The sequence below is a fragment of the Triturus cristatus genome, chromosome 11 (genome assembly GCF_964204655.1).
Source record: "Triturus cristatus chromosome 11, aTriCri1.1, whole genome shotgun sequence".
NCBI lineage: Eukaryota > Metazoa > Chordata > Amphibia > Caudata > Salamandridae > Triturus > Triturus cristatus.
In genome coordinates, this window is record NC_140594.1 from 962,166,822 (window position 1) to 962,182,456 (window position 15,635).

General features: G+C 41.5%; 1 protein-coding gene across 2 annotated transcripts in view; it reads left to right on the forward strand.

Annotated features, from left to right (window-relative positions):
* Positions 1-13,309, forward strand: part of ASH2L (ASH2 like, histone lysine methyltransferase complex subunit) — a 134,876-nt gene extending 121,567 nt beyond the window's left edge. For both annotated transcript variants that reach the window (XM_085634971.1, XM_085634972.1), the window contains 5 exons: positions 27-220; positions 3,382-3,474; positions 4,798-4,896; positions 8,048-8,107; positions 12,629-13,309. In XM_085634971.1, coding sequence (XP_085491097.1) covers positions 27-220; positions 3,382-3,474; positions 4,798-4,896; positions 8,048-8,107; positions 12,629-12,736 — 554 coding nt within the window. In that variant the 3' untranslated portion in view covers positions 12,737-13,309. The remainder of the gene's footprint in view (positions 1-26; positions 221-3,381; positions 3,475-4,797; positions 4,897-8,047; positions 8,108-12,628) is intronic.
* The last annotated feature ends 2,326 nt before the right edge of the window (positions 13,310-15,635 follow it).

The window sequence follows — 15,635 nt, forward strand, 5'->3', positions numbered from 1 at the left end:
TGTAATTTATTTGTTTTAATCTACAGGCAATCTTCAGGCTCCTCTTGGGTATGACAAGTTTAGCTACTCTTGGCGAAGCAAGAAGGGGACCAAATTCCACCAGTCTATAGGCAAGCATTTTTCCTCTGGCTATGGACAAGGTGATACACTGGGCTTCTACATCAGTCTTCCAGATGACACGGAGACTGCCAAAGCTGTGCCAGATACCTACAAAGATAAGGTACCCAGATTTACTTTACCGTATGGCTTTAAAAAATATGGATTTAAAATTGGACTTCAGTATGGGGTCACTTGGGGCAGCGGCTGCGTACTTCTGGCTTGCCCTTTGCTACCTCTAGCACTGGTCTTGCTGCCCTTGATTTCAGGGGTTAGAAAGACTGAATAAAATAAGAGAACCTAAACAGGCCTTCAAAACCCCTTGCCCTTCAGCTTCCTTTTCAACAGAAAGTAAGATGTTGTAGAGTGACTAAGCCAGAGACTGGGAATCGCCATTTTGTTTGGCTCCTCGGTTGTGTGATATTACTCCAACCTGAAGCATTTTAGTAAATAGATACCCTTGGAAAAGCGTGACAAGTTCTAAAATTCATACAGTTTAGTGATTCAGAAGGAAAGGATTTGGTTAGGAACTGTTCTAAAGCAATTGGATTTTAAAGATTCTGAAGAATTGATGGGTTGTTACAGAACCTTTTGAGACTACAATGGTTCTCTTTCATCTTTTTGCAAAATTCGAACCAGAAGAAATTGCACTGTTCACTTGCATTCAAAGAGGATGTTCATTATGGTTTTCCAAATTGAAAGCAATTGTTTTTATTTGCCTTGTGCATGATCAGTTTGCATTGCAAGCTACCTGGAAAAGAATTTCATTGAATAATGTTTAAATGGGAAACCCTTCTGTGTTTGTTCTCAGTTTTGTGTGGTTACGTTTTTCATGGCAACCTGTGCATTTAAATTAAGTGTGTAAAATTGGTTCACACTTGTAAATCCAGCAGTTTTGTTAACCCCCTTCTTACAATCATATGGAAGAACAGGTACAAAGAAAAGCTTCTCTTTTGCTTCATCTTTTTCTGTAGGATTTGTCAGCCATCATTTGTCAATTTTTAGTGAATTTTTCTCTTCAGTGACCAACTGAGCAGTAAGAGAAAGGCTTTGTAGTGCACAAGTTGGGCCGGTTATTGTAGCATAGACCGATTCCAGCAGGTGTCTAGTACCTGGGTTTGATAGCCAGTGGTCTGAACGGTGCCTGCAGAGTTTTGAGTAATCTGCATATTGAAGGTTTGAATGATGTGGCAATAGTTCAGAGGGTAAAGAGCCTGCTCGTGATACCTGTACCTTACAGGCTGTTCAAATCCCAGAATGCTGACCTAAGTACTTCAAGTGTCAGCCGGCTAAATTTGAAATAAAATATCAAAGTTTGCCCTAATTGGGACTTGGAAAAATGGCAACTGATTGGCTTAGATTCTCTAAATCGTTGGACTTGGGTAAACATACACACATTGAACTTGTTGCTCCTTTACACTTATACACTTGTATATTGATGCACTGTTGTGAGTTAACCAAAGTCTGATGCAGAAACCGCTCCCAACACCACCCTCTCCACCACCACAGAATGCTTGTTTTAAAAAAAAAAAATTAAAAAAAATATTTGAGTTTTATATAGCACTGGCTAGACCCGGAGGTTTCGGAGCGCTTTACATACGGATCAGCAAGTTACAAAGTTAAAGTTGGAGGCTAGTCTTCTACCACGTGTGTGTGTGTGTGTGTGTGTGTGTGTGTGTGTGTGTGTTAGTGTTAGTGATTTTGGCAGGTTAGATCTGGTAACGGCGCATAATGGAATAATTCACACAGTTACTTGTACACATTTCGAATGGCAGACAGTTAGAGCAACACATGTAGCATTTTCTTTCGAAAAATTAGAACAAAACAATCAAAGGGGGAGAGAGAGGTCAGATTCAATGTGGCCTCTACCTCCTGTATTGCGTTGATAACCAAAAGAAGTCCACTTGCTATTAGACTAACTGTCCTTTCGGGGTTTAGATGATTTAAGGAAAGCCAAGAGTTTTCTCAAATTAACCCTTACCCACCAAAGTGACCCAAGGTGGTATGCTTCATCCTCTGGTTCTTCCCGCCCCTCTGCGGGATGGGGCGTCCTACGACCGACTGAGACGTGGGAGCACATTGTGGGGTGTTGACTACGAGGGGATGAAAGTGGGAGAGTCAAAACAAGTGCATATTATTTAAAAAAAAAAAACCTGGCTACGTGGAGTCTAACTTTTATTAAATCCTGTAGCTGTTACTGTTAAAAAAATAAATATATTTTTGCTGAAATACTAATTTCATGCACATACCATATCTAAGCTTCGGAGCCACGGGTAAGGCAGATGATGCCGGGCAAGGGTGCAGCTTTGAAAACTGTGTGACTACAAGCACCCCTTCCTTCCAGTACTGAGCTCATGGGGCTCTAAATAGTGAACAATAATGCCTTAATTCAAAGAATATACAGATTAGGTATTGTATGTGCATGAAATTTGTATTTCATCAACATTATATATTTTTTCACCTTAATAAATAGACCAACTAGGTTCTGTTAGGAGTGGTACATGAGATCATTTTCTCTGGTCCTGACAAAGCCTTAGGGGCGAGGCTTGAAACATGTAGACCAGGAGATAATCACCCATCATAGTGTAAGTCTCCATTTACCCCTTTTTAACAGTACCCGCAACAGGGCGGGAAGAACCCGATGATGAAGCATGCCACCTTGAGTCACTTTGGTGGGTGAGGGTTATTTTAAGAAAACTCATTGCTTTCCTTAAATCATTACCTAAAACCCGATAAGACAGTTAGTCTAATAGCAAGTGGACTTCTTTTGGTTATGTTCTTAAGAAAAATTAGACCATCCATCTAATGGTCCACAAGAATATCCACTAATTCAGCACCTCTTGGGGCAAATGAATGATCAAGATAGAATTGTGTAACTTTAGATTCAGTGGTGTTGGAAGTGTTACATTAAGAGTACACACACTGTTGCATTTGATAGCAAGTTTTTTTCTTTATAGAGACCTTGAGGTTCTTCATACTATTTTGTTATACACCTGCTAATGTTGGCTCATATTTTGGTGAGGCCGGTTCCTAGTCACTGGGGCTTCCTCTATATGTTCATCTAGAACAATGTGGCTGCCCTTGAATCATAATGTATGCAGTGTGCATTGTGAGTTACAGACTTACATGACCACCGTTAACCTTTGTCCCGTTGGTCCTCCGTTTCTCTCCGTTTCTCTTCTCAGTGTACTAATGTCGGTATTCAGATTTGGCACTTATGCTGTTGGAAGCAGATATATATTGTTGAAGTAAATTTTTATAATTGTTTTTGATCTTATTTCATAGGCTTTGATTAAATTCAAAAGCTATTTGTATTTTGAAGAGAAGGATTTTGTGGACAAAGCGGAGAAGAACTTGAAGCCAACTGTTGGAAGCAAAGTAAGTGCCTTACTTAGAAGAAAATGGTTTAAGGGCGCTATGTGGGTTAGATGACGTCAAGCTTTCTGAAACAGGGCAGTCGACTGAGGGGGAAATTCTATATGGCTGTAGTGTTATTGTGGGTGTGTGGGGAAGGCAAAGTGAAGGTAGGGTAACAGGACACTAGAGTAATTGTGGCAGCTTATTAACAAGGTATGGGGAATGGTTTTCATTGGGCATATAAGGCGCATCGGGTGCAGGTGACTGTGGAGAAGGGACACCTGGCTGGCGGTTAGAGTAGTGAATGAATCAAACTTGCCATGCATAGGGTAAAATAGATAAATGGTACCTGGTAAAAGGGTGTGGTAATGGACAAAAGAAGTGAGGAGAAAAGCAAGCAGATTACAATATCGGGAGAATAGAGGGAGTAAAGGGTAAAAAAAATGGGGGGGGGGGTCCTAAAAACAGACCTAGTAACAAAATTGTTGACCACAAAATATGGAGATCTATATTAGAATACGGTCTTTGGTGATTGGCCAAATAAATATCATTCTTGGCAAATAAATCACATTATCTGCCTGTGCCTAAATTGTGAAGGTGTAATAAAAAAAAATCAACTGTACATTTTTTGGTCTAGTGCTTTCCCTCGTAATGTACCCACAATTTTCAGTGCATCATACTTTCTGTAAAATGAAAGACCCCCATCTACGTGCACACAACTGCACCTCTCCTCTCATCTGCCATCAGTTCTTCTCCCCCCCCCCTCCCATTCCACTGCCTCCTTTTCCATACTCGCTCTCTTCCCCTCCAAATATTGAAATGTAGTTCTTTTAGATGATGATGTATCCAGTACTTTTCACGTTTGATGCGCCAAAGGGGAGACTGTGCCATGTTTAACATTCATCAGCATAGGTTACCAACTTAGCACTATCTTTATTTGTACAGTTAACAGTGGTATGGGTATGCTGCTGAAGAGGACTAGCAAAAGTCTTTGTTGCTATCTCTTAGCAGCTGCATGTTTTCATTAAGCAAATCATGCAAATTAAATGAACTCTGAAGTACTCCATTTTATAATGGTCTCACCAAGATGACAGAAAGGTGTTCTACAAAAGATATAAAACCATTGGAAGCACCCAAGAACCATTCTTGTGGTACTCACTGCTACACTGTAAGGTTTTTACCAGTCCCCCCCCATGGGGGACAAGGGGTCCTGCAATACTAGCAGTGCCAAAGCACAACCATCCAATATCTGCAAAGCATAAGATCATCTGAGGTCTGATATGCCCTGAAAGTAATTCCATGTATACAGTATGGTACATAATGGGTATTTATTTTATTCTTCAGATTGTTTTCTACAAAAACGGTGTTAACCAAGGTGTGGCCTACCAGGATATATTTGAAGGTGTTTATTACCCTGCAGTCTCTTTGTACAGATGCTGCACAGTAAGTATACACTAATTCTCTGTATACAAAGTTCTCTGGCTCCTCTTAATGGGTACATCTAAAAACTGTTGGCAATGCTTCCTTTTATCAAACAAAAGATCCCTTGCACCCTCTATACAAAAATTGACATTTGCTTAAACCATAGAAGAAACTGAACACTGAGCTTTCAGATCGAGGCGATTGGGGTGGTAAATGTAAATTCCAATGTTTCCAAACTGCACGATTGCATGTTGCAATAGAAATGAACAGGCTACATTTGTGTTGTTAAAACGAAGGGTTTCATTTAGCTTTAGATTGTTGTAACTACTGATTCCTCAGTCTACCCTTCTCCCACACACCGGTAGGTGGCATCATGCATCTATATTCAGGATCCATAGCACCCCAGAAGTGATGGAGCAAAGCAGCATGTTAGCCTCCCCCCCCCCCCCCCCATGCAATGATGTAAGTTTTGTTTCTTTTTGTTCCTTCACACATGGGGAGAGGATGTGGTCCATCGGCTAGACTGCCGACTTTGGTGCTGGAAACCAGGGGTCGAGCCTCGAGGTCTCGTCGACATCCTGTGACTCTGGGCAAATCACTTAATCTCCCCGTGCCTGAATGTGTAATGTAAATACGGTGCTCATGTAAAGCGCTCCAATACCTTCGGGTCGAGTTCGCGCTATATAAATATGCAACAAAAAAACAAAACAAAATGGACCCGGTGCTCTGCCCTCGCCTTCCGATGACTCATAAAGACCTTGAACAGGGTGCTAGGGAACGATTTTCCCATCCAACGGCTGTGCCTCACTACAGGACGTAGCGGTCTGTCGTGCACCCGCACAAGGTGTGCCTGTGGTGCATGAGCTCCTGACACGACTCAAAAGTAGTGTGCTTAATTTTCCCTGATGCACCCGAAGGTGATTTAGAGACCGGAAGGCAAAGCTGTACGTCACCGAACACAAGAAGTCACGCTCTTCACTGTAGTCCTGCTCACTCTCCAAGTAACTTGCTCTGCCAGTCTCAGAGCTGTTTCCACAGCTACTTCACTTCCATCTCCAAATCTTTGAGTGAGCCCCGTCCAAGCAGAAGCGTAAGAAAGCGAAGCAGGACTCGTTCCCATCCTACCACTCTGATTCCAAAGAGAACATGCAAGGACTTCAAGATGTAAGTCGCATACCGCAAGGTTACCTGCAACAGAACAGAGTCATTAGTTGGTCCTGACTTACTCCGAGCTGCTCGGGCCATTGTTAACCCTGCAGCAGATTGAGGCCATGCTGCACATTTTCAGTGCGCTTTGAGATCACTCATTCACACCTTTCGGCCACACAGAACTACAGGAGCCTCCAGTCAGATTACTACAGGCAGTTCCCCTACATAGACAGTCCCCTTGTGGCCCATTACCAGACCCTTACTGAATCTGATACAGACTTCCACTCTAGGCCCCAAGTCCATACTGGTCCCCTGCCGCCCGTACCCGTTGATGTGGAGCCAGTGTCCATGTCGAACTCCAAATGGACATCGGCTCAAGGTTGAACAATGTCACGCTATGAAAATAGAAAAGCACGACTGGTTGTTTTGCAGCCTGACTCTACACTTAGTGCCACTACTGCCTCGCAATTATCAACAGAGCTCCATTTTTGGGGGTTCTGGCTCTGATCCTGTACCACTGTATAATGCACCTCAGGATACTGATAATAGTGACTGGGGGGGCTTGCTCCCCACATAATTTGATGAATGATGCCTTATGATTTGATGAATGATGACCCCCCCCCTTCCCTTGATGGACTGGAGCCTGCTAACCCCCCCCCCCCCCCCCCACGCCTTGAGACCTTTACGGGTGAGTAGTCGCGCTTAACAAACGCCTGATTGATTGAAACCTTGATTTACATAACACCAGTGTGCTTGTCTCAACAGAGACCATAGTTCCTTCTAACTTGCGTGCCTGCGCAGATGAGCACACTTTGATTTCTTGCTGCACAAAGACCAGTAAACAGCGTGCACCACAAAGGATTCCTCTGCATTCATAAAATGCTTCATTGGAGCCTTTGAAGTGCCGCTGTGGTGATGAAGCTGTACTGCAAAGCATATTTTTAAAGACCGGGTTTGTATACCGAAATGCTAATCGAGGAAGTGTAAACACCTGCAGTGTTACAGACCTAGAGCAGCATGAGAGCAGCCCAAAAGCTTTCACTGTTGGCCAGAGACCTATATGCCACACACCTCACATCCCCTTCAGAGAATAATTTGGGGAAATGTGGCATATCCCAGCCATTAGTATGTTTTGGCAGTTGGGGCATACATTCACCATTAAGGTGTCGGCCATCAGTGACATCCTAGAGGCTGAAACTTTATAACTAAATGAGAGCCATCAGTTTTGGACAGTGAGTGAAAATTCATCAGTTCACCGGGCTGTGTATTTTCATTGCTGCTCATTCCACCAGAGCCAAGGCTGCGACCACTGCCCACGGAGCCACTGACCTGGACATCGGGCCGCAACGTGGGCACCGCTGCAAACATTTACCAAACACTACTGCCTGGGCAGCTTGGACCGTCATTACATGCACTTTTCCCGTCTGCTCCTGCAGGACTACCTGGTTTAATTCTGCTTTGCAGACCCTCCTCTTGGGAGGCATTACGTGGGTATCTATCTCAAGGTAAGGGATCTGCAGCTAGAAGTCTACTAGATGAACAAATTAGCTTCATTTGGTAACACCCTATCTGGTAGAGACTATATAGCCGCAGATTCCTTTCCGGTCCTACCACCCTCCCCGCTATGTGAACTAATTACAGTGTGAGGGTCGCCCTTCTAAAGGACCTTAGAATTTCACACCAGTTGTCAGTCTTAATTGTTGCTCCACGCTCCTGGCATGGAAAGTCGCGAAAGGAACTGACGTCAGTGCGACTGGGTTCTTATATAATCACCGCGCATGTCATGTCCGGCGCGGCTGAGGCGGAGCTGACGGACACCACCTACCAGCAGACAGGGGTATTGCTTGAAAATGTCTGTATCTAGTCTAACACCTGGGGATTAATCTAAGGTAAGGAATCCGTGGCTAAAGAGTCTATACCCGAAAAGTTGTTACTGAACGTAGGTAACTTGTTCATCTTGCAAAACAGTCTGAATGTGTTTTTCCTACAGTTTTTGATGAATTTATCATTTTATTTTTTGTAGGTTTCAGTTAATTTCGGTCCTTACTTCAAATATCCACCCAAAGATGTCACTTATCAGCCTGTAAGTAAGATTTAAAGAATAAAGTCTTGTAATATATGTTGTGATACAATACACTCTGCTCCTTTGTCAATCCGATTTGGATACCAGTTTCAACAAAGGAAACAAGTCGATTTTGAGTGGAAAATACAGTTGGAAATTGCTGTGTAGAAAATGCACAACTGTTCGGTACAATTGAAGCCTTGCTAACTTTTGTTCAATGCATTCTTTTTGAGACTCTTAAAACATCTGCACGCCTTTTTTTTTTTCTCCATCAAATACAAAAGAGGAAAAGAGTAGAAAGCCAGTTGCCACCTATACCACATTTTATGAAGCGTGGTTGGGCATTCCTTTTGTAAAGTGTTTATTTGCAGGATTTGTTAAGTAGATAAATATGTACTTGATTTTTTGGGTTAGTTCAGAAAACGCCCCAGCATCACGTTTTTGCAAAAATAAATGTAACAAAATTAGATGTACTTCCATACTGGGGCTTTCACTTTGCCCTCCTCATTTATTGGTTTTCTTAGAGTGTTGTACTCCTTTTGCTTCCGCCCACAACAACATACAGCATTCTTCAACCATTTGCTATCCTGCACTATAAATGACAGCATTTTTTTCTGATCAGATGTGTGCAACCACTTGAATAGGAGTGCAACTCAGTGCCATTAACTAGTGTGCCTGGATACTGGAACTCCTTTATTTTTATATTTCTGCCAATCCTCTTTGAAACAACGTGGCCTATTTGGGATTTGAAACTGTAAGATCTGTAGAGCAAAGATCCGTGATGACAAATGACCGGATCCAGCTCTGTTGTCTGTTTTCCAGGGATTGCTGTTCCCATACTCCAAAGAGAACAGTAAATACTATATTTGACTGCACTACATCAAAAAAGAGCGGCTATGTTGGGCCCCAGTTTGATTTTGGAAGTCAAGTACGGAGTAGTTTATGCCATCTTCAAGCCTCCAAAGTCTTATCCCCTTCCCCTAACCCTCAAATGCAGGGGCTGCAAGACACTCCAGATCCGATCTTGATCAGTGACTGTCATCCAGGGCCCTGCTCAAAGTTTCAAGCCATCCTTCATCTCGGACTGAGCAGTTTTAAGTCCTTCAACACCTAGTTTAGCTGACCTGTACCTATGCGATCACCTATCCAGTTCTTTTGGTATAGGTGGTCTTGGATTGTAATTTGGGCAGCTTTTGCATAAGTCGTCTTTATTCAGATTAAAAGAAGCCTTTTGTTTACCCACCTGTGCAGCTGTAGCAAACTTAATAAGCAGCGAATACAAGCAGCAGAAAGTCATGGCTGGATCGCATCACTGGAAGGATCATCACCCAAGGCATCGTGTCATCTGGGCCCTACAGTGGGTAAAGCCAGTTCTCGATACGAGTGCTCCCCGGCCACCACCATGCAGTCCATTTGGTTCATGAAACCACAGCACATTGTTTTGGGGCTTCCTGTATGCTCTTGGTGCATAGGTCACTGTCTTCACTCAGGGGTACTTCTACTACTGGGCTTTTTGTTGATGGCCATAAATAGTGAGCAATTTGATAACCAAACACATTTTTAAATGTAGGATTTTCATTCTTGAAAATGGTCTTCCTATCCTAAGCTCCTTTTTTTAGGTATCACATTTTGAACTGTCTATCTGCACTATAAGTTTGCTGAAGAAAGAAACCCTTTCAGACATACCGAATGAAGAAAACCAAGTTATAACCTGTGCCAGTAGCATTGAATCTTGCATGGAAAAATGTTGACCCTGCTTCTTATAGCATTGTAAAAGTTGCACTAAGTCAACATGCCCTGAAGAGCCAGTTTGCCAGCTCATTTTTCCTCTGCATAAAGCCAGGACCCCTGAACATCTACTGCTTTCTTTAGGTTTATAGATTGATTTATCACAAGAACTCGTGGGTTCACTTGACCTATTTTAGAATCGACATCTATTTAGTTCCATTTTGTCCCGAAAGTAGACTTTTTTTCAATCGGATGATCCAAACTTCGCCTGCCTTTCAATGATTATTCCAGCTGTCTTCAAATAGTGTCCTTCCTTTCGCAGAAAAAGTCCTAGAAAGACCAGCACTCTGTGTGAGCAATTTCGCTTCCAAACTCCCATTTAATTGCAGATTGTGGAATGCATTGAGGCTTCATATTGGAGGCTGCAGGGCAAATAGGAGAGCCAAACTCAGCCTTCTTGGTGAAACACCCAGCATAACCTCATTGTCTCACCCCAACTCAAGTACCACAAGAAGTGATTACTCCTCCTTGAAACCGGTTAGCATCCTCTGACACATTAGAGATATCCTTAGTGGAGCAGTTTTAGAATTGATGCTTACCATCAAGACACACAAAGTTTACATCAAGTTAGTTGTTGAGGGATTCCCTGTTTTCCTTGTATCAATCTAGAGAAGAAGTTTCCTTGCATTCTGGTGCTTTAGTTGATGGGACAATGCAGTTTTTGGGTTCTTTAAAGGAGCTGGCTCACCACTTCTCCATGTGAAAGGTAGTGCACCTAGCATAGTTTATTTTGGTTTATTTTCTTGGGTGTTCTTAAAAGGAAAGGGTGGATTTGTTCTAAGCAAAGACCACTTATAATGCTGATTGGCAAATTATGATTGATGCATAGAAATAGACCAGAAATGCGGTCTCTTCTAAGCACGTTTTCTACATGCAATTCTTTTTATAATGGCACATTTTAAAAAGACCTACGATTAATGAGAAGGGGGCTCTTGGGACCCTTACTTCTCACTTTTAATGCCTGTAGGGAAGGTTTAGACAAATTAACGAAGAACCAGAGCAGTTGGTTGGTGTTCAGTAGCATTTCAGATCCCCCTTAAACCCCTTGCCCCACATATTGTAAACTGTTAATAAACCCTAGGATGCTACACACCTATACATTTTGGCCTCAGATAAGCTAAGGTAATTACAGTAATCAGTATAATTCCTTTTATACATTCTTTGAACAAAAAAAAAAAAAGAAAACCATCTATTAGTTGTATCAAGGAGCTTCTTTTAATCTTCTGTTCAGCGCTTGAAAACAGCCAACATATGTTCCACTCCCAGCATGTAGGTCTGCGGCATTCTCAAGGCAGAGGGCATTAGGCTCTGTATTTTAAAGTTGAGAAGGGGGCGGGCGTCTGGCTTCTGTAGTTTTGTGGGGACATTTCCAGACTGCATAATACCATCTAATCCCAGCTTCTCACCTGTCCTCCTCAGACTGCATAAATGTCTGTTCTTGCTTACAGCTGGGTTCTTCATTACCCACAAGGAATTCCTTGATAAACTAATAGGTAGTCTCCCCTTTTTTACATTTTTGTTAAAGAATGTATTCTAGGATGATAACTGTAGTGAGCTTGGCCTATTTTAGGTCCACGCCAAAAGGTGTGTAGCATCCCAGGGTTTATTAACTCTTTACAATAAGTGTATTCTGAGAGTCCATCCTTAAGTGGAGATATGTTACTGTTTATGATTTCACAGAAATACCCAGGCTCAAAAACAAATTACCATTCAGCAACTTTTATTTTCTTAAGACTGTGCAATGACCGGCGTAGCTTGTGCCATCAAAATTACAGCCATATCTTTCAAGTTTTCCTTCTAATGTTGTCTTACATTTGCTGCGTCTTATTGGGTTAGTTGTTCCACAATTTTTCATAGCAGCTCACTAAGGGCTTAATAGCTTTTCTTCCTCTGACAGCAGAGGAGCTAAATGTATAAATGACCTTACATTTTCAATAGACTTGCACTCCTGACATCTGTCCTTTGCTGAGCCCACTTTATCACCAGTAGCCATATCTTCAACAGGACAAATTAATGGAATGCAGTGGAATGGAACTGAATGGTCAGGTCACTTTTTATGGAGAAATCTTGAACTCTATTTTCGTTCAAGATTCAAACTGGCTCAATTGGTATTTGCTTTTAGCCTCTGTTCTGTGAGTTGTGCAGAATGAAAGCTCTTGCATTGTATGCGATGTTCTCTTGGTCTTTGATTGCAAGTATTTGCTAAATTTTCTTGTTACTGGGTTCAGTAACAGCAGAAACCTGTTTTTCAATATGTTCCTCAAAACATGTGTTTATTTACAGAAGATCTGAAGATCTGATGGTACTGGAACATGTAAAAGTTACTACCAAAATATTGAAGGGAATTCTGCTGCTTTTAATAAACACCCAATACACTTTTGTATTGGTTCTTAAAGTAACTGAGGAGTGATATCTGGAGTATAATCTTAGCCTATTCCTTTGCCGTTTCCTGGAGGTTTTAATTTGGTCACAGTAAAAAAGGGATTGAATTAACGTTTTATATTGGCCCAAATCATTTTTGATTAATGTTCTGCCAGATGTGTCCTGGTGTGTATTTTCTATGATAGGCCACTTTCAGGCGCTTTTTTTTCCCAATTGTATGTTAAAATGAGTTGATGGCCTTCTTTTGATTTCTGTTGAAGTTAGGAATTGCTGGTAGAGTGAACGCAAGATGTATTTCAGAATTAAACAAACACCACCTTTTAATTATTTGTGGCTTCTTTCCTTCTGTTTTTCCTCTCTCCTCAACCACAGATGAGTGACATGGGATGGGCAGCAGTGGTTGAGCACACCCTAGCCGATGTACTCTACCACGTGGAAACCGAAGTTGATGGCAGAAAAAGCCCTCCATGGGAAGGATAAATTTTGAGTTAATTCTCGTTATGTCAGTGTCGGTAAAGCCCATATTCCACCCTTATCCTCCCACAAACCCTTTTACATACCTGTAAATGGAGCAAAGCAATACAGTCTCTAAGAAGGCTACATTGTGCTTCCTGACCAAAGTGTTCCTCCTTGTGGCAGCTATCTTCACGTAGAAATGCTTTAGTAATGTTCATTTAGAGTAGCATGCAGACATGATAAAGACTACTACTACTACTACTGGTCCTTAAAATCCATGAAGCAATTACTTTGATCTCCCCACTATTTATGAATGTACTTTGTTGTATTTTAGCTGGTAATGCTGGCAAGTAAACCTGCCTTACTATTCCCCTGGTGCTTGTTTCAGCCAGTGGGCGTTCTAGATGAAGGCACGGAATGTTTGCTGCAACATTGAAACAAAATGGCTGTGGTATTTATTTGTTTTTGCTGTATATAAAACTTTCATACATCTGCATTTAACAGAGTCAATGTATCGGACATAAAAGTAGCAAATGTTTACACTTTTTAATGTAACTTGTATACTTTTAAATAAAAACTTTAAGTGACGCTTGTTAAGTTTTGATGTACTGCCTTCCTTGTTAACATGATGTGAATGTTTTGATATGGCACCCCTTGTCGAGCAATATGTATGAGATCCACCGGCGGGTGTCACATACAGCTTAATTTGCAGGGGAATAAAATGTGCTTTTTGGGTAGAATCTGCATGCTGAAGAGTTCAAAAATGACATGCATGGGTTTTGGCAAACTGAATTGTGGTGCATTGCTGCTATGTTCTGGGGATTGCCAAACCATCAATTAACATGGCTTTGTAAGTCGATATAGAAGGTTATGCAAGGCAGAGGACTTTGTGCATTCACCAGTTTCACAGTTGAACCACCAAATTGGATTCCAGTTTTAGGATCTTTCTGAATGTAGATTACAAAACGGAGTTTTAAATATTGAGAGGAAAGCTGGAGCTCATGCAGATTTTTCATTCTTACCATCATGACCTCTTACAGGGAGCGCTTTGAGCCAGAGTGCAGTATTACACTGATTTTCCCTTGTTCAGTGCTTCAGCCGATAACTGTGTGCAAGTGGGAGGTTAACCCATGATCTCCATCACAGAATGGTCCTTGAATTAGTAGTAAGTACTGTAGTGTGACCTTGTGGTGCCACAACCAGTATACATGTAAAGTGGGGTTACTATTTTGTAGCCAAAATCTTTTCTTGATTTGCAAGCTGTACCTCGTTCCACCCTCTAGAGGTTGGGCCCAAATTGTCTTTTGCAGTCCATCTTCCTGCCCTCCTATGTGGCCTACCATTTAGTGACCTGTCCATCACCTTGTGATGTCAGGCACCCTCCCCAGAAGCCCCTCTACATGGTCGTCATCTCCATATTCTTTTTCTTTCATTTGGTCTAGAAGCATAGCCAGGAGAGGAGAAGTTGGAGAAAATCAAAAAGCCCTGGATGGAACCAAAGGGCTTTCTGTCGGAAGGACATTGACTGCTTAAATTTAAAGAATGTACATCGGGAATGGAGCATATCCCCTTTAGATTTAGCTTTAAGTGCCCACCACCAGTTCACATAAAAAAGAAAAGCCATGATGTTTGTAATTTTTACCTGACCAAGGACCACAACTCTGTGGTCTGATACTTAATGTGGAGTTCCTTCCCAAGACCATAAAGACAAGTGAGAAACGGAGGTCAGCGCACTATGCCTCGGCAGTCGCCACAAAAAACAAAGTTGAGAGACCTTGGGCTGTTGAGCAATGAGTTAAATGTTGAGGAAATGGAGGTGGCACAAGGAAAGTGCTCCCACACATAGGAGATTGCTGAAACGGAGAGGAGGAAGATGTCAAAAGACAGCAAGACAAATAAGCGCCAGCTAACGTCACAGGAGACTCTGATATGGTGGGTGATCCAGCTACGGGCAGATGATCAAAATAACAAATACAGTGAAGACTCCCTGCTGATCATGAAAAAACAATTCTTTTTTTTTTTTTTTTTTTTATTGTTTCCAAGGCGGATTCACAAATATAAACATACATGAATTGATATAACAGAGTGCGTCATAAGTATAGAAAGAAAGAGCATAGAAATAAAAAAAAAAAAAAAAGCATATCACATATACTACAATATACCCATATCATCAGACAGAAAATTCATAAGAGTTCCCCAGATTAGAACACCTAAACGTTTCTTCCTGATCCCTTTTAAGGCATATAAATGCATTTCCATTTCATACATACGATACAGCTTAGCTCTCCAAAATTCAAACGTAGGAGCCTCAGGTGATAACCACTCTGTTGCAATACATAACCGAGCAACAGTCATTGCAAGAAAAAGAAAATAAGAATGTTCTTTTAAGACCTGATGGGTATATACACTCTGACATCTCCCTAATATCATCAGTGATGGAGAGATCTTTACCGAGCAACCAAGTACCAATGAAATAAATTTTTCAATCTCTGCAAAAAAATGGATCAGTTTTGTACACTTATAAAATATATGCACCATGTCTGCCTCTTGTTCTCCACACCGAAAGCATTTACCATCATATTTTTCGCCCCAAGTCGCCATACGTTTAGGAGTATAGTATAACCTAAAAATAGTTTTATAGACTTGGGCTTTTAAATTGGCTGCCAAACAAATTTTCTTAGCAAGACATAGCGATTCCCCTATATCAATTTGAGGGTCTGCCAATTGTATAGTCCAGTACTGGTTGTATTTTTGCATGTCGTCATTTTTATAATCATTTAAAATCGCATATAATGGACCAATCTTTTTCTGGAGCCGAATTCCCTCAACTAAGTCATTGGGAAGTGCCTCAATGTGATTTTTTAAACAAAAATCCCGGACTTGAAGATATTTAAAAAAAAAACGCAGGTGAGAGCCGAAATTT